Below are 22,364 nucleotides of genomic sequence, written 5' to 3'. Positions count from 1 at the left end.
TAAATGAGACAAAACAACTGCAAAAAGAAAGACAAAACGATAATCCATATAAAAAGTCGAAACACACGGTGTAGTTCCCTCCTCTGGCCGCCAGGCGTCACTCATCACTGAGCTGCAGCCGTGGTGCGCGCTCTCGTAAAGTACACATGCACACATTGGAGCGCGTTCACGAAGAGCAAATCCTAACCAACTTCCAGGCAGCGGTGGTGAAGTTTGGAGAGGAAAGGCAGACTCCGTAAACACACTACAAAGTCTGAAAAAGCGAGTACTGACGCAGTCCGCAACCAGCCCGCCGCTATGGACGACCTCGGTGAGTTTTCTGGGTAGTTTTTGGAGAGTTTGGTGTTTTTTCTGCCCTTCATTGAAGAGCGGGTAGCAGGGTGGAGGAGGAGGAGGAGGAGTGGGTTAAATGTTACGACGAGATTTTAAACCGTTGGAAAGTCTGTTTCTGCTTCACCCTGAAGTTAGTCGACTCTGGCTGAAATGAAAACCTGTTAGTATAAGACAAGTATTACTGCGAAATAGGAAGGAATTTGACACTTTGATCACTTGAGCATCGCTGTAAGTTAGCGGTCGAGTCGCTGCTAGCCTTTCACCACCTCCCCCTGTTAAAGAGCCTCTATCTCCGTTTTGCTCCCCTCATGGTGTTAATAACAACAGCGCTCAGCCCCGCCGCTTTAAACCAGCCACTTCTGGGCCGCATGTGTGCCACAGGGAGGAGATATTTGGCTGACATTTTGACACCGATCTGCAGCGTTACCTCCTCAACTGTTGCCCCCCGGCTATTCATTCCTGCTTTGAAGTGGAGGAGTCAACAGGCCTCCTCATTTAGCCCGAGCTCAGCTCCTGCTGGACTCACTTCAAACCTGCCTGATGGAGCAAACTGTCGCACACTCTCAAGACTGTGTGATCACTCCAATCCGGAATAGGCTGGTGCTGTGTTTAATGTGCAGAAGAAGAAAAAAGATCCAGTGGTTTACAGTTCCCATATCTCATTATAGGGAGAATCATAGTCTCCCTCTCAGCAGGTTCAGGTATTGGAACCCTTCTACCGCAACAATATTTGATTTAACCTTTTAATATATATGACTTTGTGTTGATATGTAGATTTAGTTGATTAAAAATCAATGCATGTGATTATCCATCCATCCATCTTCTATATCACTTTACCCTGTGTTGGGTCGTGGGATGATGGAACCGATCCCAGCTAACTGTGGGTGAAGGCAGGCTACACTGTGGACAGGTCACCAAGTCCATCACAGGGCAAACACTGAGAAAAAGACTACCACAAATAGTAACATTCACACAGGGGCGGTTTAGAGTCACCAGTGAACCTCACATGCATGTTTTAGGAATGCGAGAAGAACATGCAAACTCCACACAGCCAGTATTTGAGCTGTGCCACTTTGTGGCTAGGTTGGATTGTTTCCGCATGAAAATGCATTCAGTTTTGCAGAATTTGAGTTGTGATTACAGTTTCTATTGTTTTCAAATGTAGTTGATGGCTTTTCCTGGCTGCAGCGTTAGTCTTTATGTGCGGAGGCGACTGCAGCCCTTTCCCGTCCACATGAGCACCACAGAGGATAAAATCTGCAAATATATGCCTCTAATAGTTTTACAGTTGCCTTCAGACTCAGTGGTAGAAAGACCGTTTTATGTCACTATTACCACACAGTGACCTCACTTCTGGTTTAGAGGGGATTAAAATGTTGCCCTAGTGCTCAGTTTCCATTGCGTACTGCTGATGGCAATCAGCCCTGATTTGCTTTTATTTTTCTTATATAGATGTAGATGAAATATTGAACATAGCACAGTATTGCATTAGAGAGTTCTAACAATATCGTGAATGAATTAAAAGTCTTCCTGTGCGTGTAACATTCATGACAAGCTTTTTTATGAGCGCCGGCCTGTTTGATGACGCCTCCCTTTGCTGCAATAAAATGATTAAATTTAGATTAACCAGGTGAGCATTTTAGTGATTAAAATTAGTCTCATCAAAGTTGATATTTGTTAGCAGTGGGGGAAATCACAGTAAATTACATTACATGTAAGTGGAAAAACTCCAAATATTATTTAATGTTTCAATACTGCTAGTTGGCATTAATATATTTAAGGTTGTATTTTCACCTTATTTCATCATTGGTTTAGGTTCTGACTGCTTAAATCGTTAAATTGCAAAATTATTTCTTAAAGAAGTGTATGGAAGAGGAAGTAGTTCTATTGTGAGATGTAAATTCAATTCATATTAAATCGATAATTTCATTAATTTATTATACAATGTTTTTGTTGCATTTTTGTTCAAAGAAACATAAAATGTACACCATGGGTCATGAAAAGCCAAAACCAACACCTTAGCTGTTTTTTTGTTTTTTTTTTTTATGTATGGACAAAGCCGCTTAGTAAAAATGTAATTTTTAGCCTGAAAAGAGGGAAAATTGCCATTTATGTAACAGACACCATTTATTTCTGTTGCCATCAATCGTTCAGTCATCGACTCAGCCTTTTAACTCCAGTGTCAGCCTTTCACCCGCTAACGCCAATACCAATAATGACAGCCAGTCATACAGCTCACTCACTGTCTGCAGCGTTTATTGACTTCATCTGTTTTTTTTGTATGTCGCTAATCATTGTCCCTTGACCTTTGACCCCGAGCTTCTAATTCTGTTGTTATAGTGTTCGGCAGCTGGTGGCTCGGCTATATTTACTCGTACTAAATCAAAACGACTCGGCTTGTTTTGCGTGACATGTTATTGGTAGTTGAATGGATTTGTGAATCGTCGGAGTGGAGAGAGGGCGGACCGCGTTCCGCCGTCTGCGTTACCTCCAGGCGGCGCTTGATGCTGTTGCTGCCGCCGTAGGACCCTGAAAGGAGTGATTGTTGTTTGAGGGGGAGCTCGCAGCCTGAACGGCAGTCTGAGGGAGGCAAGGCTGCAGAGGAATTTCGAACATCACTGTGTGTCAGGGTCCAAGGCCAAATACTCTGTGGGTCATGACTCACCTCCTGCCACTACTCCCAGTCCCGCTCCTCCTGCCACCAGAGGGAGGGCTGCTGGCTTCACACCGTCTTTCTTAAATGTGCGCCCTCTCACAATTGCAGACACTCGGTTATTGATAAGTTTCTCTGAAGTGTGGTAGCAGTGTAATCACAAGTTAAATGGATTTTAACCAACCGTACTGTAGCAAACCAAACACTTTCAAACATTTCGTACGTCAGTCTCCTCCCGTGTTCCCTCTCAATTTCCAAAAGCAAACCATAGTAAATATTTGTAAATACTTCAGGAATGTGGTTGACTGCACTTCCAGTATACCTCAGTTAACAAGCCCCTGTAGATCCTGGTATTGAGGCCCACAGATTACTGACAGGCGTCTGCGGAGCTGAGTGAGAACCTGGTGAGATCCATCTCTCTGCGCCTTTCCTTTTGTTTGTCTGTGCATATTGATCCGTGGACATTTTTTTTACCGCTCCACAAAGGGAAACCTCTCGGCAGAGCGTGACCGTGCTGCCAGTCGATCCCCGAGTCCGGTTTCTCCAGAGGAGCTCCAAACCAGGTGGCGGCTGGCCTCAGCTTCACTGTCGCTGTGCACTGTTGCTGGTGTGACTGAGAGGACAGATATTCAGAGATGTGGGCCTGAAACCACTTGTGGCACAATGTCTGTTTGTGAAGTTCAAGTTTCATCCGTCTGTGAATTCCTCGGACTCGTATGCATAACAGGCATTACTCTGACTCTAGTCTAGTTTCATAACTGAAGTGAGAATCATCCTGAAGAATGAATTTAAAGGTTACTGACCAGGCAGCTGTCTTTCATCATTGCACAGGCCCACTCAGTGTCTGCTGTATGAAAGAAACGTCTGCAGATGACAGTGTTAAATGTGTGCTTTATTGGAGATGCGCTGTTAAATCTTACATTGAGCAGCACATGGAGTCCATCGTTACTGTCGAACTTGCTGTGCACGTGCAGAACTATTTGCTGTGGCTGTGGTGCACATGTGCAGTAACACTGTTTCAGGACAGCTATGTTTTTCCCTGTGAGTAAGGGGAACTCTGGAAACTGTTTTTCTAATGGTTCAACTGTTAGTGATGCTGAAAGCTGTCTTGTCAAAAAACAAGCCCGTCTGAAAATCTGCTGTTTTCACTAAAGCGTTGTTGTGTAAATACATCAGAATTGCTCACTTTGCACCATGATAACTAGATTTGTTTTAATCCTTTCATCCATCAGCTGAGCACATAAACATCAATCTGGGAATGGATTGAAGGAAAAAAAAAACCCCAGCATGCAGTGGCCTACCTATAAACACTGACTATTCCTCTGATCATCTGAGGAAAAGCACAGGAGACAGCAGGTGCTGTTTATTGTTCAAACCCAAGGCAGGCTTTAAAACAGCGGGAGCCACTCGGCTTCGTTTTGCAGACATACTGAGAGTCTAAAACAGCAACACCCTCTGAAGCATGCCTTTTGCAAACACTTAGCGGCCTCATACTGTATTAGTATCAGTTGATCACCTTCCAGAGGAAGGCCTTGCTTTTAGTACGGTCGTGCGACTTGGCTGAGATGTAAGCAGCGTGGTCCTAAATGTTTACAGCGTTTGCACAGCATACCAAAAATCTTAGAAAGTCTTCAGTGGTTTCTATGACCCAGTGTGGAGTTAGTGTTACCAAACTAGCTATCATCACCCCATGAGAGCTGTGAGGTTAGTGCATACCACCCCTAAACCAGCGAGCCGGCCTTCTAGGCCAGAAGGAAGCTGCTGACTGTAAATCAGGCTTGTTCCCGAGTTCCACACCCATCCTGTCCGGGGTCTGGGGAAGAGTGAGCTACATGACTGACCTCATCGCTTAGGCAACACCGCCTGCCCCACATCCTCAGGAAACACAGGAGAAAAACAATGAGCAGAGTCAGTGCTGCAGGCCACTGACTCTGCTCAAACACTGGAAGAGGGGAGGGAGATTTCAGTCTGTCGTCCTGCTGCTCCAACAGCGTTTCTCTCTGTTTAACGCCGTTGTTCCACTAGAAGCACCCTTCCTCTTCCTCTCTGCCATGCTGTTTGCCAAGGCCTCGTAACGTCAGTTGGATAACGGTCCTGTTTGTTTTCCTAATAGGCTGGGTAATGCAGCATGAATCTGGATTTTTACAGTGTTACCTCAAGCTGAGGACACCTCAGGGCATATCCAAAGACCGTGTGTGTGTCTCCAGGCAGGGTAACTTAAAGCCTGCAGGGCAGGTATTTTCACTCCGGTTTACCAAACACAAATACAGCCCTCACAATGATTAACACACTAGTCTCCTCACATTTTGTTCCACGTGTGTGCTGGCATTTGTACCTTGAATCTTTTAAAAGTCAGAAAAAAATATTCTTTAATTATTGACAGCACATGCTTGCAAACATCTTCGATTCTTTGCAGATACTGTAAGTGTGCATGGAACTGTGTTCAAGCAGTTTTTGATTAATGCCCTCTAAAGATGTTCAGTTTGTAATAAGGGGGCAGATTGAGAAAATGATAAGACTTTAGATGTTAGAGTCAGATTGTTGTACCTTTCTTTCAGGAAAAAATGTCAAAATGTGACAAATTTACCTTGGTGTTTCACACAATTTTACACAAATGAATAAGAAATCATCAGGTTGTTTATGATAGATTTTGTTGTACTGTAATTTCACCAGTCCCGTCTGAAATGGTGCTGCGTGTGGCCCTGAACTCAAACGAGTGTGCCACCTCTGCTCCGTGTGATAGTTCTCCTTCTGGAGTACAACTGGATGTTTTCAGTCTCTGATTAAAGTGCACGAGAGACAAAACAGCCTTTCTTTGACAGCCAGTCTCCCCACTTACAGACTGTTGCTGCACAAAAAGGCTCCTCACTGACATACGGTTTCCATACATGCGCGGCTGTGAATGTGTCCTCAGTGACTGGGTGTTACATCAGTCTTTAGACTTTCCCTTGTCATCTGATTTACTGGTCTGTGGGGAAGTACTTTTATTTTGGTCCAGCGATGGCTGAAGGGGAGTGTCATCTTTCGGATATGGGGCTGCTCGGCTGGGTATTTTTAGGTAGTAATCACCCTGAGATGCTTCTGTCTTACTGATAGTGTGCCGTTTCATTCATCCTTTGTCTGTTTGGGGTTATGTGTCCTACCATGGAAACAGGTGGCTGCCAGAAAAGCTTCCAAGCTTGACATTTATTAGAATATTTTTCTCCTGGTTTCTAATTTGATCTGTCTGATGTTGGCTCGTTTTCTCTCTTTTGCTGTTTCTACACAGCCTTCCCTTTCTGTTTCACTGGCATCTCACCCGCCACCCCCTCTTGTTGGCCTCTGCCTGTCTTATTTGATATAAATATCGTGTTGGGTTGGCCTGATGGGGTAGGGTTTCGGTTTGGAACCGCGTCCAGTTCTGCTCCTTTGCTCCCGGGCTATAAACAGGTGAGCTGTGGACCCTGGTGGCCCATCACTGCTGCCCACATGTTAATAGAAAAGATTAGACAGCCCTGGTTTCCTCTGCGCCTGCCTGCCCTCACTGTACTCTCCCTCTGTTGTGAGAAACGGGCAGTAAAAACATTGACGTCTCCCTTATCCTGGAATTCAAAGCATGCTGTAGTTAGTGGAATGGCTCCTTCAATTGTCAACACATTATTTTCATTTTCTGAATTGACAGATGGTGTTTTGTTCTCAGGCGCATTCTTCACAGGCTCACTACATCGCATCCCGTGGTATTGTAGGAATGTACTGCTTGGGCAGATTTTGATTGCAAAGCATCTTTTTTATTTTTTTTATTTATTTATTTATTTTACCACATTTTAGACAGGTTGGTGTATAAATGAGGTTTCACTGAATTGGCGAAAGTGAGCCACCTTCCCCGTGTCCCCGCCTGGTAGCTCGCTTTCTGCAGAGTGGACAGAGGAATGTGTGGAATTCCCCATGCACCTTGGTTCCCATCTGATAAACACTGCAGGGCCGTGGCAGGGCCTTTGGTGGGTGGATAGGGCTGCGCAGACGAGACTGTACATGCACCCACTGCCACAGGAATGTGTACAGTATCCACATGACTTCAGCCGTTTGTTGAAAATAACAAAGAGTGGTTGGATCCCCTCACGGGGCCGCTCTGCTGTCTTTGTCAATTAGTAGGTGGTTTGATTGAGGACTGATTGATTCATCTTGAATTATTAGACCCAGTCGTGTCCTTTTCAGATGACAGCTTCATTCCTCCAAACGTCACACAATGGCCCATTGAGTCAGGGTGCTGCTCGAACAGAATTGGACCTTGTCCATTGTAGCTCCTGCCCCCTGTCTGGAATGGAAAAGATTAGCCTGTTTCTTGGCTTACAGTGCGTGTTTGCATTCTTAATGCTTCTAACTCTTTGTGGACCGAAGTTGTTTTATTGTGGTTTGTTGTCCATCCCCACGCCAGACTCAATGCTGCCCTCCACAGGGAAATGTGGGATGCAAAAAAGGAACGCTTAGTAGCATCCTTCTTCTTTGTCTTTTTATGGTTGCTGTGAAATGCAGAACTGTTCTGAATTTAGTAGTTCCTGATGCTTAATGTCAACGCGTCTTTGTGCTCAGCAATGCAACATTTTATTGATCACTCACTTTCTTGTGTCAAAACTGATGTTATGTTCCTGAATGCACGTTGGTGAAATAAATGGTTAGCTTCTGAAAATTAAAAAAATCACCATCTACTTTTTGTATTGTACTGTGACAACACCCGGAGTTAGATTGTAGCTTACCAACAGCCTAGTATAGCAAATTAATATGTAGTCTTTAATTTCTGGCCACATGACCCAAATAAATAGAGCATAAGAGCCTTTCAATAACTAGCTCTAAAATAAATGGGCTTCCATTTTTATTTTTCAAAATGACAAAAATAGCTGAAATCATATTCTCTGTGTTTTATAGTTGTCTTTGAAATATTAGGATGTTAAGGAGCCTGCGATTCACCATCATCTGACTGTGAACAGCAGCCAAATCAGCAGTTTTCAGTGTGTGACGGGCTTCACGTGGACGCAGCAACAGGAAAATCAGGGGCTGTTTGAAAACAAGCAATGATAAAGAGAAATATGTGGAGAGTTGAACCACTAAACATTTTAATTGATAAAAATATCTCCATGAAAACGCCTGCATGTCTGACATTAGCCAGAAATGACTGCTCGTTGTGAAACAAAGCATGTGCTGTAGCTGCTCATCTCATCATGAATTAAACACATTAATAAAACACTGACTGGCCTTCAATGGTTAATTCAAACCGTTGTTCCGTTGCGATGGAGGTTCCCTGCAGAGGCCTATTGTGGAGCTCAGGAGCCGGAGCCCAGCTCACAGATGTGTCGTATCAGCAGGCGGGAGGAGCACGACCAGCGCAGAGACACCGTTAGAAAAGCATTCAAAAACTTGGCTGTCTACGAGTATTCTGGAGGCCCTCTGCTTCGACAGCTGTCTCCTCCCACAATCCCATGAAGAACTGTCTTGGGATACATTACCATAATTGTTAAGTCTTGACGTTTTCATTTTGTGGTTTGAAAGCCGGTTGAGTTTTGAACAAGCGAGGCTTTAATCTGCACCTCCCCTGACACGCCTCACCTTTGTCCCAAAGCCAGTTGTGGTATTTTTCTATCTGGAGGCTTTGTTTTATGAGCGACAAAGTCAACTTCAGTAGGACCTTGTTTAGCATGTCAGCACCAGGTGCAGATTATTTTGAGCTGGTCGTGATATTTCAGCACATTTGCACAGACATGGGTTACTCTGTGAGCTTACAGCTTTAAATAGGCTTGTGCTCCCATGTGGTTTATGTCAAACTTCATGACTTAAACATTTGGCTTCTGGGTAAATCCCCATTTGGATTGAGGTCCAGCCACACTGAAGTGTCAAGACTGAATTTAGTGAAAGTCGAGGTGTAAAGACATGAGAGAGACAACTGTTTATTTAACCCTTGACTCTAATAATACTTGGCATGAGTTGAATATTTTAAAAGTTATTTTTCTTTTCTTTTAATTGGCGCGTCAGCCTGTCATCTGCAAAGTTGTAAATCTTTTGGCTGTATTCACATGTAAATGTTGTTGCGGTGGTGTAACTAATGAAGTAGAGTTTAAGAGATTAAGATAAAGGGACACTGAAAGGATATTGTGGTTTAGTTTTGGCCCTGAAACCACTCCCACAGCAGGCTGGCAGCATGTTATCATCACTGCTTGTTGCTCCATACTGTCTTTGGCTTTGCTGCCGTTTGCCTCACACACACACACACACACACACACACACACACACACACACACACACACACACGCGTTTTTTTCTCTGTGGAGGATATTACAGATTACAGAAAAATGTGAGTATAGATTTTGGACTTTCTATGAAAAGTATGCATTTCTAATGGTGGTTTACTTTGACTGTGTTTCTTTTCTGTCTACAACAGCATCAAGGATTTGTTGTTAGTTATCTATATCAACATCATCATTTGTCTGGTATATTTCATATATTTACCTATCCAGGATGTTTGTCATATTTATTTTTGTATGTGTTAAAATTTAAGCTTCTTTCAAACCTTTTCAAAGGATGATGGGAAACATTCATAGAATAACTGAGGGATGATGGGATAGTGTAGTTTTTACCAGTTCAAACTGTTTCATACAGATTGTGCTTTAGTTGCAGGACTCTGCTAAAATACATTTTCCTCTTGGATAGTTTTCCATCCTGCTTTTCTGAATTCATCAATATCAAATCAGTGTGGTGATTGTTTAAGGCCGACTAACAGGTCAGAGTCTCTGCGGTGCTACAGTCCACTGCCGGTGATAGCGGGCTATTCTAGACGGACTGACGAAGGATGGATTGTGTGACGTAAGGGTTTATTTTGTTCCTGCGTTCCTCAGCAGGGTAACGCTGGACCCCATCAACCCTGGACAGGATTCAGAAACACTTTTCTGTCCGTCTGCCTCTTTCCGTTATCGCTCCCTCCTGTTAAGTTCACACACTTTCTCATAAAACGGAGGCTAATCATAGGCGCCGACTGACTGAACAGATCGCAGGTCTGTATTTTTAGTGTGGACAGATTGAAAAAGTGCTCTATGTTTGGGACTTCAGAGGGATATTTTGCGGTTGCAGGTGTGAATTGATACACCCCGCTATGATCTGCACTGAGGAGAAAGCTTTTTTTTTTTTTGCAGAAGTGTTGGTAAGAGAGTGTCAGACTTTCAGCCATTGTGTGTTTGCAGCCCAACACCACGGCCAATAGTCTCCTCAGAGCACCCAACAACCCCATTAAAGAATTCACTGGTCTGCAGCGCAGCTGTGTTCGCCGACTGAAACATCTTATGAAAGTAGTTTAGGAATCTGGCTGTGATATTATTAGTTTTTTTTAAAAAAATTGATGTTGATAAGGAATGTTTTTTTTCTTTTTTCTGTCAGATTTAAGATTGTGTCACTGTAAATGTGTGTGGTCTCGTGTCTGATATTTCAGACGCGTTGCTGGCGGACCTGGAATCTACTACATCCCACATCTCGAAGCGGCCAGTGTTCCTGCCTGATGAAACCCCGTACTCCATCCCGACCGGGGGACACTCCTACCAAGACCTGTCGGTCCCTCCTCCGGTCCCTCCTCCGCCCTCAGCTGAAGCGCTGAACGGGTCCCTGGCGGACCAGCCAGACTCCCACCACTCCTCGCAGCAGGTAGCTGTCAAGACGCGACACATCTGTCCAATAAGTGATGATTCCAGAAGCTAAACTTCTCACTGACTCGATGATGCTGTACAGTCATTAGGTTCAGCCCAGAAGAGCTCATGGTCGAGGGACAGTAGCAGCTCTCCTTTGTCTCACATTGAAGAGGACCACGTTTACAGGTGTCCTTTGCATACTTGGAATCTTTTTTTTTTTTTGGCATTTTCGTCATGTGTCATCTTCTTTTATTGGCAGTTTCCCCTCTTCTGTGTCTTCCTCAGTTTTCCAAACAAGCAGAAGACGTCCGACTCGTCGACAGCGGCCATGACCTCCGCACTGGGCAGTAACCTCTCAGAGCTGGACAGGCTTCTGCTGGAGCTCAACGCGGTGCAGCAGAGCTCCCCATCGTTCCCCACCACAGGTAGACGCTACAGATTTCCACTTTACGATTATCGCAGCTGTTCCTTTCATTTTGAAGATGCAGTGGCTGTTTTTGATGAGAAGGCTGAGCTTTGATGATATGTGTCCACAGAGGAGGCAGCTCCACCTTTACCATCCTGTAGCATCACCCACTATGAGAACGGCAGCGCTCCGGACATCCTGGTCAGCCCGCCAGCTCAGGAGAAACCCAAGAGAAACGGCACCAAGCTGGAAGATTCACGGCCGACTGTGGAGAGTCTGCTGGACGAGCTGGAAGGCTCAGTGCCGTCACCCAGGTAAAACTGGCTTATTGGGATCTGAGCTCCACTGGAGCAAGTTTGGCACTGCTCTGCACGTGGCTGCAACACTTTCACCTGCATTTTTATTGGTTCTCCTAGAATGTAACAAACAGGAAAAGGCTGACTGTGGGTGAAGACAGGCTCAACATTTATTTCTTTTTAATTTTCCAGCCCCTCCTCTCGCCACAGTGACTTGGACTCCTCCTCTCAGCAGCAAGCCCGAATGTCAGCTTCCTGCGCCACGAGAGAGCTGGACGAGCTGATGGCCTCTTTGTCTGACTTTAAGGTACAAAGCAGCTGGAACGCAGTCTGGAAAGTCTCCACTCAGCCAGCAGAACTCAAGACTTTCCTGCCCTCTTCCTCTTACCTCTACTCTGCTTCTCTGTCCTCTAGCCCAGCTCTTTGGGCTCCCTGCTGGAGCCAGCAGGAGCGTCTTCGAGCTCTCACCATCCTGCCATCTCTTCCTCCGTCACCCCAGTGGCTTCTCCCTCCCTTCCTCTTTCCCACCCGTCTGCCTGCGCCTCCCCTCTCTTCTCTTTACCCGCTGGTTTTGAGCTGCACATAGATGAGGATGGAGGAGACGATGGCGCGTCGAAGCCCCGCCTGAGTCGTTTGCCTCCCCTCAGTCCTACGTCTTCGCTCTCGGCAGCCAGCGATCTGGACCTGGACTCTGTCATCGACGTCTCTGCCACCATGCTGTCCAGCCAGACCAAGTCCCTGCTCGTCCTGTATCAGTCGGCGTCGTCTAACTCCAACCTGATGAGAAACAGCCCGACTTCCTCCAACACCGCCACCACCACCCCCTCACTCACCTCAGTTAACACGGTCCTCGACCACAAGTCCTCCAAGTCTCCGAGTCCGTCTGTGGAACGAGTTTCACCTTCAGCCGCCGCTGGTAAATTTCCTTGTGCTCCTGAGAATGCAGGGCCTACTGGTTTTAATGATCTGAATGTCAGCTGCTCTGCTCCACCTCCTCTGAGGAGCTTCACCCCTCCTCATTCAACGCCCTCCCCTCTTCCCGCTGCCGTCTCCGTATCGCCGCCTTCCGGCCGCGCCACCTCAAAAGCTCCCTCGCCCTCCCCGGCGTCCCCGCTGATCGTCCCGCCGCCGCTGGCCTTCACTACCACCAGCAGACCGCTGCTGGACGCAGCACCCGCAGCCCAGAGAGACAGCCCCCTGACGGCAGCGCCCCCCGCGGCGGAGCCCTCCCTGGACGAGGCGCTGGACAAGCTGCTGGAGATGAGCTTCGCACAGAATCACACGGCGAGTGTGGAGGAGGCGCAGCTGAAGATGGAGCCGCAGTGTCTGGGCGGAGAGGTGCAGGAGGAGCTCGTCCTGCCCATGGACAGAGGCAGCGTTCAACCCGACACTTTCACCAGCGCCACCAACACCATCACCGACGACTCGGTGGACGGGGGCACGGACGGGAACGGGGATCTGGACTGGGCCGACGAGGAGCTGTCCATGTCGCTGCACGACGGGCTGGACGGCACCATGACTCCGTACACCGAGAGGCCGTACACGGACGGCAGCATGACCCCGCTGACCGAGGCCAGCTGGATGGACGAGTCCATGACCCCGTCCTCCTGCCCCGGGACCCCCGACGTCGCCCTGGATCTGCCCCTCCTTCAGTCTCCCAATATAGACAGAGTCTCTGCATCCGGACATGTACGCATCTCGACAAGGCTGCCTGGCTTTCTTTTTCTTTTTCTTTTATTTTTTTTTTTTAGCCTGATGCTTAGATTCTTCCTAGTCTCTGCCTTGAGTGACATATTCTGCTGCCGGGTAGCGTTAACAAGATATTTACTGTTGCAGCAGTTCTAGATTCTACAGTGAGAGGAGTGGATGATTCCACTTGTGCTTCAAATGGGCCAAACTCTGGATGCTCTTTTGACTACTTTATATATTTAATAATCTTATATTGAGCTCCTAGCAGGTGAAAATAAGACCACAATAATCTGAGCGTAATTATCTCAGCGCTCAACGTGGTCGAGGGTATTAAGCGTAATAAATGTTTTTCGTTTTCATGTTTAGGTCGATATCAAAATCAAACTGGATTTCAGATTTGATACGCTGTAATTTTGTTTTTCATCTGATATTATTTTAGCTAAATCTATAGCAACGAAAAACACGACTAGAAATAAACTGAGGCAGAGGCTGGAGGAGGAGAAACGAGCTAATCAAGAGGATTTTTGCGCTGCTGTGGACTTATAACTAACTGAACACAATCCTTAAACCTAAGTGTGACCCGGGGTGAAGTGAGCATGCATGAAGTCCATGCAGTGTGATTCCACTGACCCCCTCTGCATCCCGGCATGTTTGATTTGAGAATCAGTTTGCGTGAGACACTTGTTGCTGCTCGAGCTGTTTTCCTTTTTTTCACGACGGATGTAAGAGGAGGTGCCCACTATGTCTCCCGTAGATAAAGTCAGTGATTAGACGCACAAAGGAGACTCCCAATGTTCACCCTATGTACCGAGACGGTCACCTGCGCAGGAAGATGGGACCCATGATCGTCAATAAGAACACGTCTCAGGACCGCCTCATAGAGGAGCTGCAGGGTAAATTCGGGATCGGCCGCTCAGAGCGGCGGCGCAAACAGTCGGACGACTGGCTGACCGAAGGCGTCATCGTCATGTCCAAACCTCAGCGGTTCCGACCTGACGGCGCCGGCAGCGATGTCGACAAGGTTGGCGGCTGTGTGCTCAGTAGTTCTCCCACACTTCCTGTTTCCTCTTGATGCACCTCCTCTGGTTTTCTGCACACTTTCCTCTGTTTCCTCGCTCTCTCTGTTCTTCTCTCCTCCTCAGATCATAATTCCCCCCGAGTCGCCTGTCCCCGTGAGGAAGGTGCTCCCGCCTCTGTCACCCCCCGTCCCTTCCCGCCCGCCCGTCTTAGAGGAACCTAAGCAGTCGATCCCAGTGCAGCACCCCCCCGTCCCGATGCCGCCACCCCTTCCTCCCCCACCCTCTCCTCCTCCGCAGCCGGTCCAGGTTCAGGAGCCGCGCCCCCCTGCACCCCAGCAGATCATTAAACGCTCCCCTCCACCGGCCCTGAGTCAGGACCCCCCCACTCCAGTACCACAACCCCCACCTCCTCTCCTGCGCAGTCCAGCCCACCCCCCAGCAGTGGAGCCCCCCCCACCCTCTTCACCCAAAGTCCTGGTGTCAGTAGGCTGTCAGACAGAGTATGACCCGGTCTTCCCTCCGATGCAGGCACGGCCCCCCCACCGCCCTCCTCCCTCATTTTTTCACACCACTCTAGAAGCCCACCATGACTGTTTTTAATCATTTGAAATATCGCACACATTTGACGTATCGGAGACTAAAGAACACTTTGGGTGTTGAACCGTTTCAGATTATGGCACAGGGGAAAGGCGGCGTCCCGGGTTCGAACCCAACGCAGGTCAACAAGCTGGACAACATGCTCGGCAGTCTGCAGTCCGACCTCAACAAGCTGGGAGTGCAGACGGTAGCTAAAGGAGTGTGCGGCGCCTGCTGCAAGCCAATCGTTGGACAGGTGAGACACTTCTGGAATGTGGAGATGTAGGGAATCTAATCGTTTAGCGTTCGCAGTGTGAACTTTGCAGCTCGTTCGACCTTTCAGGTTGTGACTGCGATGGGTCGCACATGGCACCCCGAACACTTTGTGTGTACACACTGTCAAGAGGAGATCGGCTCCAGGAACTTCTTCGAGCGCGATGGACAGCCGTACTGTGAGAAAGATTATCACAATCTCTTCTCTCCGCGATGCTACTACTGCAACGGGCCCATACTGGACGTGAGTCCCTGCTCCGTGCCGTCCGTCTGGGTGGATCGGCTGCTTGGTAAAACCTTCTGTCGCCTGATTTCAGAAAGTTGTGACGGCGCTGGATAGAACATGGCATCCTGAACATTTCTTCTGCGCTCAGTGCGGATCGTTTTTTGGCCCAGAAGGTAAACGGCTCCGTTACATCCTTTACTTTTCCTCTGTCAAAACTTCAGTGTGGGCTGTATTCTGATTAGTCTCTGTCCTTTGTAGGTTTTCATGAAAAGGATGGGAAGGCCTATTGCAGGAAGGATTACTTTGATATGTTTGCACCCAAATGTGGCGGCTGTGCCAGAGCCATCCTGGAAAACTACATCTCAGCACTGAACTCTCTGTGGCACCCCGAGTGTTTTGTTTGCAGGGTTTGTATAAAGATTTTTGCTTAATTTTTTTTTTTTTTTTTTTTTTTTCAATATTTTAACATCCTAGAAATAAATATTTACTACGACACATTAATTGACTGGAAACCCGCAGTGAGGCTTGTACAATTGAATTTGGTTAAAACATTTTTGTTTCAAATGTACTCGGAGTTGCTTCTCGGACTAGACTAACGGCAGCCTCGCCTGTGCGTCCGCAGGAGTGTTTCACCCCGTTCGTGAACGGAAGCTTCTTCGAGCACGACGGCCAGCCCTACTGTGAAGTGCACTACCACGAGCGCCGCGGCTCGCTGTGCTCCGGCTGCCAGAAGCCCATCACGGGCCGCTGCATCACGGCCATGTCCAAGAAGTTCCACCCGGAGCACTTTGTGTGCGCCTTCTGCCTGAAGCAGCTCAACAAAGGCACCTTTAAAGAACAGAACGACAAGCCCTACTGCCACGGCTGCTTCATCAAGCTCTTCAGCTAGGCGGCGCCGGCCCACGCCGCGTTTAGCTCAGACCGTAGAGGAGGCAGGTTTAGCACAGGTAGAGTGAGAATGCATTCTGTTTGTATCAGAGGAAGTTGGAAGCGTGTGTGGGTTTAGGTATGTGCATGTCCGCCAAACTGAACGTTTCTTCAGAAATGTGGAAAAAAATAACTTTTTGTCTAGACTGACACCAGTTATTTTTGGAGATTTTCAGATTTTTTTTACATTTATGAGTAAATGTGACACTGACTTATTCAGTATTTAAAGGTTCTGGAGAGGTTTTATTTTGCCCCAAAAATCTTGTGCTGCTGGAAAACCAAATCAAGAGAACTTTTCTCCCAGTCGATCCCCTCCTGTGTTTCTCCGTGATGTTAAGCAGTTCATGTTTCATGTAACCCTCCATCAGTCACTTTGTCAAAATTTTTAACTTTTAATAATTTTGAGAGGCAGAAAATTCTTCCTGAAATTCATAAAATATTGTTTGTTTGAAAGATGCTCACTGGTTGAGTTTGTCATTTTTAAAACAATTTTAAGAAAAGTATCAAGTAGAACAGGTGACCTGTTGTTTTTAGCATTTCACTCAAGTGTTTTTACAACGGAGGGCGAATTGAGTTTTGATACTTTATCTGTAGCATGCAGTTGGATCCGCGGTGGCTCAAGTCTGAACGTTGGCATTCATTATTCTGTGTGAAATCGTATTGATTTTCACACCTCAACCTAAAGATTATGAGGGTGGACACTGTTTCAGAGCAGTTCTACTGTTCTCAGATCAGTTTATTAACCTGCTCTTAAACCAAAAACCAAGCGCGTCTGTGTGGATACTTAACGGCAGAGATGAATCGCAGCATGTCGTTTCACATTCTTCGTGCTGCCAAATCATTCCTTGTCTTTTTCACTGAAGAGAAGAGAAAAACGACCTGAAAGTCGTCTCGCTCAGCAAAGTGGAGTCAAAGACTTTGGGAGTAAATAGTGTATCTTTTACACAGCCATGACTGTTCCTGCTCAAACCCACAGAGTTTCTTCTTGTAAATATCCGATGCAGCTACGGTGTAAGCAAAGCGCTGACATGCTCGGCGTGTACATGTGTTCATTAACCACTCGTTGAAAAGAAGAAGGAAGGAGAGCGGCTGCTGGGGAGGCACAGCAGAGATACTCTTTGCTGTCATTACTGTATTGAGAAGCTGGTGAATGTTTGTTTTGAAAGACGTGCATTACTCAAACACTACAAAAAAAAAAAAAAAACCTGTCTGTGATTTTCTAGTAACTATGCAGCTGTGGATTAATAACTTTGTAAAACAGCACCAGCATGTATTTGTTAACAGGTTGCCTTAACCTTTTGTATGAGTCTCGTGTCTAATAACACTGGAAAAGTCAGCAGAACACCGACAGCCGTCGGCTCTGTTTTCAGGTTATTAGTCTGTGAGTCCACTGAAAAATAACAATGCGAGCCTGGTGGTCTGCTCGGTGGGCAGCAGATATATTCGGCCTTTTGTCTTTTCAGGGAATTCTGGAGCCTTAAATCTTCTCTCACTCTATTTAAGATATCATTTAACAGTTGTTTCCTCAAATCAGTTTATTAGAGTTATTTAACCAAAGCCATACCTTCTCTGATTTGTTCTTGTCTGTTCACTTTTTTTGTTTGTTTCATTTTCACTCTGAATGTCAATGATATGAATTGTGAAATTCCTCTATTCTAGTCCGATTTCCAAATAAATTCTGTTTTGGTATCACGATGTTGTCAAACAGCTTTTTTTATGCATTACTTTTGAACTAAATCTATAACTGTCTGTAATCTGTTTTAGGGGAGAAAGGTTTATAGTCTGTTAACTATTGATATTCCTCTGTTTTTGTAAACAATACTTAAAAACATATTCAGGTACAAATATGTTTGTGTACAGTTTAGTGTGAAGGCACAAGTAAATTAATTCTAAAAGACCACAAATTTGATTAAAAAAAATCACACACAAAAGTGAGAGAATACATGAAAACGGCTGCAGAACAACCCCCAAAAGACCATGATCAACAAACCAAAACATTAAGTGACACAAGTACCATATATACACTTGAAGTTACCACAGAAAGACATGAAACAGCCAGTAAACGATGCCTAAATACCCCAAAACGGAAGAACTTCAAGAAATACAGAGAAAAGGAGGTAGTGACTGCAGGAAGGTGCAAAATGAGCACAAAGAAAAACAATTAAGTGAAGGCATAAAGCTTATAACATGTCTAAAACAAAAAAGAAAATGTTACAGAAAATGTCTTCAGGACAAAAAGAAGAGCCACATTAAAATCCGCGCTTTTCCTGCAACTGGACTATCAAACAGAAACCACCCGTCAGATAAGTTTCTTTGGTGATTTTTTGTTTTACTATCAGTGGTTTAGATAAGCAACAGTGCTCACTTCTCGCCGCTAGGTGGCAGTGGTTTATCATTTTAGGAGGAACGAAGAAGACTCACTCTCTGTGATTGGACAACACACACGTCACTGACGACGTCACACCCGGAAGAATGACATGCTCATTGCTAACATTTCAGATTTTGCGAATAGCTTAACTGTTCCGGATTAAAATCGATAAAAGCGCGGTGTCATTCAAGTGGACTGCTGTGTTTCGGCCCGAGCTGACAAAACCGCAACAAACAACTTAATTCAGAGGCGTAACTCCGTTCAACTCGGTGAGTAAACAACATTTCTGTGACAGTTTCCAGGGTTTAGTCTTTGAAGGTTGTTCACATTCATGAGTTTTGATCACTTTTGTTTGTTTGTGTTGAGCCTGTGAAGGAATAAGAGGAATCAGCTTGTATGTTTGTGAAAATGTTCATGTATTAGCAGTACTGTACTTCCGAGTGAGTATCCAGACTCCACAGGATCAAATATGTTTATAATAATACAGTTATTGAAGTAATTACTTACTTTTGGTGATGTTATTAAGGTGCTGTTGTCTATTTCTTTTTTCCTCTTTACAAATGTTTCACTTCACATGTCCTAATTTGATCTAAAAATTCAGTTTATGTCTATCATGTTTATCAACAACCAGGAAAAGCTCTCTTTGAGAAAACTGTGAACATTAAGCAGTGAAATCCTTTGCAGATTTTTTGATGTAAAGAAGAAACTCGTTCTGGCTGCACGACCATGGCATCCTACTTTGATGAACATGACTGTGAACCCACAAATCCAGAGGAACAATACAGACAGAATGCTCTGCTGGAACTGGCCAGGTGAGAGTGAGAGAGAAAGAGAGAGAGACAATCATTTTATGATCACAAAGTGCAGGAAAACAGCTTTGGAAAATGTACTTAACCAACTAGTAGTAAAGTAGTAGTACAGAAAGAAATACTCTGAAGTTGGGGGGAAAATATATGTGTGTGTGTGTGTGTGTGTGTGTGTGTGTGTGTGTGTGTGTGTGTGTGTATATATATATATATATATATATATATATATATATATATATATATATATATATATATATATATATTCATTTCTCATTTCTTTCATTTTTAGGCTTAATGTTTTTAGGTGCAAAGAAATCATAACAGATTAAGAAATCTTGAAATATATGAAATACACTGATATAAACCAGAACTGTATTAATATGCAGGATAATTTTAAATAACAAATCCAGAATGATCAATACTTTAAAATAAATAATGTGGTCATGGAGTATAAAGGCGTTCTTGGAAATGTAAAGAGTTCTACATCCAAATGTAAAGAAATAGTTTGATGGTGAAACAGGAAGTTTGTACATGTTGCTGCTTGTGTTTTTATTCCTGGTTTCTCTGGGTGTCTTCCCTCTCTCTGATGTTACATCTCATATAGAATAGAATAATCAGCACTTTATTGATTCTTTACAGGAAATTGTTTTGTTTCACCAGCAAAAAACACATCCTTATACACACTAACACTCATTTATATTAGGTAAATATATTAGGTCATGGTAAATATTATGCTGAGTCTTGATTGATTGAGGATGACACACACAGTGAGACAAAGACTTGTTTTTAGTTCTAGGAAATAAATGTGGTTGGGAAAGTCATTCCTCAAGTACAGATCCCTGAGAAATCCACTTGAGTAAAGTTACTTTCTAATGATTTTTTTTTAGATTGTTTTAACTTGTTTTGCTCTGAGTGAGAGGAGTTTCCAGCTCTGTGCCGTCCCCTGGTGTGTGCAGCCCTCAGAGTGATGGCTGGTCTGTGTGTGCAGGTCACTAATGCAGGGCTTGGACCTGATGGACTCGGGGGCCTTCGACTTGTCGGACTGGGACCAGCGTCTTCCTCCTCCAGCTGCTAAAACTGCAGTTCAGACCCTCACAGTGGTCATCATTTCCCCCGAACAAGCAGGTAACGGCAGAAATCAGCCAGAGTCCTCTGAGTGACGCTCCATCTCAAGCAGAGTTCGACATGCTTTTTTTTTCTTTCTATTCGTTAAGTCAGCAATGTGTGATGAAACTTGAATCTTGTAATGTCGTGTTGTTTCAGACAAAGGTCTGAAGTGTCCGGTGTGTCTGCTGGAATTTGAGGAGCAAGAGACGGTTCGAGAAATGCCCTGCAAACACCTCTTCCACTCAGGATGCATACTGCCCTGGCTGGGGAAGGTAGCGCTCACAGATGTGCCACGCTGAATGTGGTTTCATATTAGAAAAAATACCGAAGAATCCTTTGTGTTTTTGAATTGCAGACAAACTCCTGTCCGCTCTGTCGACTTGAACTGCCGACTGACAACCCGGAGTACGAGGAGTTCAAAAAGGACAAGGTGAGTGTGAGAGTCGCCTGTCATCCACCGTTGATTTCCCGTTATGTGTCCATGATTAACTTGTGTTTGTTTCTACGTTTTGAGTACATCTCCAGCTAAATGACTTGTTTTTCTCTGATCCATAGGAGAGGAGAAAACAGAGGGAGCACCGGCTGGAGGGTTTACACGAAGCCATGTACACATGACACACAGCGCCGGTGCAGGCGTCTGACACACTGAAGCCTTAGAGGAGAAATGAGACGTTTGAGCAGGAAGCTGCATTCCCACCATTTCAGACTGGAGCTACTGCATAAACACCTTCAGCCTTCATGTCAGCTCATCTCCTGTGTGAAAGAGAGAGAGAATATTTTCAAATAATGTGTGACGTTGTAGTAGCGGTGTGAAATGGTGTGAATGCAGCTGAAGCATCCTGGTCGCTGAACATTTAACGCACCAAATAGGAAAAAAAAAAATATTCTAAAACCAATGTCTGCAGCTGCACTACTTTCAGAACTCCAGTCTCTTCATTCCTTTTCTTTTTTATATATAAAAAAACTATGCGCTTTGAATGCACAATGATTTGTTCAGCTGTGTTTATCCATTCCCCTGCTATATAAATATTGATTTTAAACTGGTTTGCATTTGTTCTGTGTCGGTGTTTTCTAACATGAGCACACTCGTTCTGCTCGCTAGCGGTGAAACGTGCACTGAAAGTTAAAGGTCCTGCGTCGTACGTGTGCAAGTGGCATAAACATTCTGTCAGACAGACAACTGGACATGAAGACTGAAGCCGGACCAGCATGCCAGAAGCTTTACAGTCTACAAGAACAGGAAATTCATTCGACCAGGATTGGAATGAATATCTATTGCAATAACTCAATAAATGCTGTAATTTTTAAACTTGATGTAAATACACTTCTTTTATGAAATTATAATGGTATGTATGGTTTTCTTCTGTCTTTTGAGCTCTCCTTTGAGTGATCAGGGTGGACACTTGGTAGCAGAATCATACATGTATTTATTTTTGTCCAGTCTGAAGGTTGTAGAGACAGATGAGATAGTTGTAATAGATGGAAAAAATCCTCCCTGATATTTTGCTGATAATTCATAAAAATGGATGGAAATTTTGTTTTGAATAAATTGATGCAAAACAAAAATGAAAGGGTTTGCCTTTTCTCAGCATGACATTGGCCTTTTGATATTTAAGTGGAAAGATTAGACTCACCAGATCAAGAAGTTTGACATTCAACAAAAATATTACTGTTTGGAAATACTTTGTTTCCATCATTAGATCATCCTAAAAAGAAATGTGTTCATCAGTTCATCAGTTTGTCCTGTGATGTCCTGTGATGAGCTGGTGGTCTGATCCCGCCTTCACCAGCTGGAATTGTTTCCAGCACGCAGTAACCCTGAGCTGGATAAATTCCTCAGTCTCTTCCTGTAACTCTAGACGGATTCCACCTGGCTGCAGTCGACCCTCCATGGAGGCCAAATTATCGCCTGCAGGACTCACCGTCCGTATTCACGCTAAAGATAGTTGTGGATGACGCTGGCTGCCTGTTGGGAGTCGCTCTCCTCTGTTGCACAATAGATTCAAACCTTCCTGCTTCTTGAAGAATTCGTGCCACTTTTA

The 22,364-nt window shown here is 45.0% G+C and overlaps 2 protein-coding genes across 3 annotated transcripts; both read left to right on the top strand.

Moving 5' to 3' along the window:
• The first annotated feature begins 170 nt into the window (after window positions 1-170).
• Window positions 171-17,278, top strand: pxnb (paxillin b). Of its 2 annotated transcripts, XM_030104612.1 has the most exons (11): window positions 171-310; window positions 10,437-10,645; window positions 10,730-10,815; window positions 10,915-11,054; window positions 11,166-11,349; window positions 11,524-11,638; window positions 14,710-14,871; window positions 14,959-15,132; window positions 15,206-15,287; window positions 15,373-15,521; window positions 15,737-17,278. In XM_030104612.1, the coding sequence occupies exons 1-11, from the start codon at window positions 298-300 to the stop codon at window positions 16,001-16,003; spliced, it is 1,581 nt and encodes a 526-aa protein (XP_029960472.1). In that variant the 5' UTR covers window positions 171-297; the 3' UTR covers window positions 16,004-17,278. The 2 variants fall into 2 exon arrangements, with proteins under 2 accessions (XP_029960472.1, XP_029960471.1); XM_030104611.1 differs by lacking the exons at window positions 14,710-14,871; window positions 14,959-15,132; window positions 15,206-15,287; window positions 15,373-15,521; window positions 15,737-17,278 and adding exons at window positions 11,746-13,020; window positions 13,775-14,041; window positions 14,163-14,690.
• Window positions 17,279-18,500: 1,222 nt separating this feature from the next.
• rnf181 (ring finger protein 181) lies at window positions 18,501-21,366 on the top strand. The gene is made up of 6 exons (XM_030104615.1): window positions 18,501-18,678; window positions 19,094-19,221; window positions 20,204-20,340; window positions 20,479-20,594; window positions 20,678-20,752; window positions 20,878-21,366. Exons 2-6 carry the CDS (start codon window positions 19,136-19,138, stop codon window positions 20,935-20,937), a joined length of 474 nt encoding a protein of 157 aa, XP_029960475.1. The 5' UTR covers window positions 18,501-18,678; window positions 19,094-19,135; the 3' UTR covers window positions 20,938-21,366.
• The last annotated feature ends 998 nt before the right edge of the window (window positions 21,367-22,364 follow it).

Source organism: Salarias fasciatus, chromosome 12 (assembly GCF_902148845.1).
Source record: "Salarias fasciatus chromosome 12, fSalaFa1.1, whole genome shotgun sequence".
Classification (NCBI taxonomy): domain Eukaryota; kingdom Metazoa; phylum Chordata; class Actinopteri; order Blenniiformes; family Blenniidae; genus Salarias; species Salarias fasciatus.
Note: the sequence above shows the minus strand (reverse complement) of the source record. Positions and strands in the feature narration are given on the sequence as shown.

Coding starts and splice junctions, on each gene's coding strand:
- rnf181 (XM_030104615.1), top strand. CDS start 19,136: ATGGCATCCTACTTTGATGAACATGACTGTGAACCCACAAATCCAGAG. Junction 20,341..20,478: donor CATTTCCCCCGAACAAGCAG/GTAACGGCAGAA, acceptor GTGTTGTTTCAG/ACAAAGGTCTGAAGTGTCCG. Junction 20,595..20,677: donor TACTGCCCTGGCTGGGGAAG/GTAGCGCTCACA, acceptor TTTGAATTGCAG/ACAAACTCCTGTCCGCTCTG.
- pxnb (XM_030104611.1), top strand. Junction 10,816..10,914: donor GAAGAGGACCACGTTTACAG/GTGTCCTTTGCA, acceptor TGTCTTCCTCAG/TTTTCCAAACAAGCAGAAGA. Junction 13,021..13,774: donor GAGTCTCTGCATCCGGACAT/GTACGCATCTCG, acceptor TGTCTCCCGTAG/ATAAAGTCAGTGATTAGACG.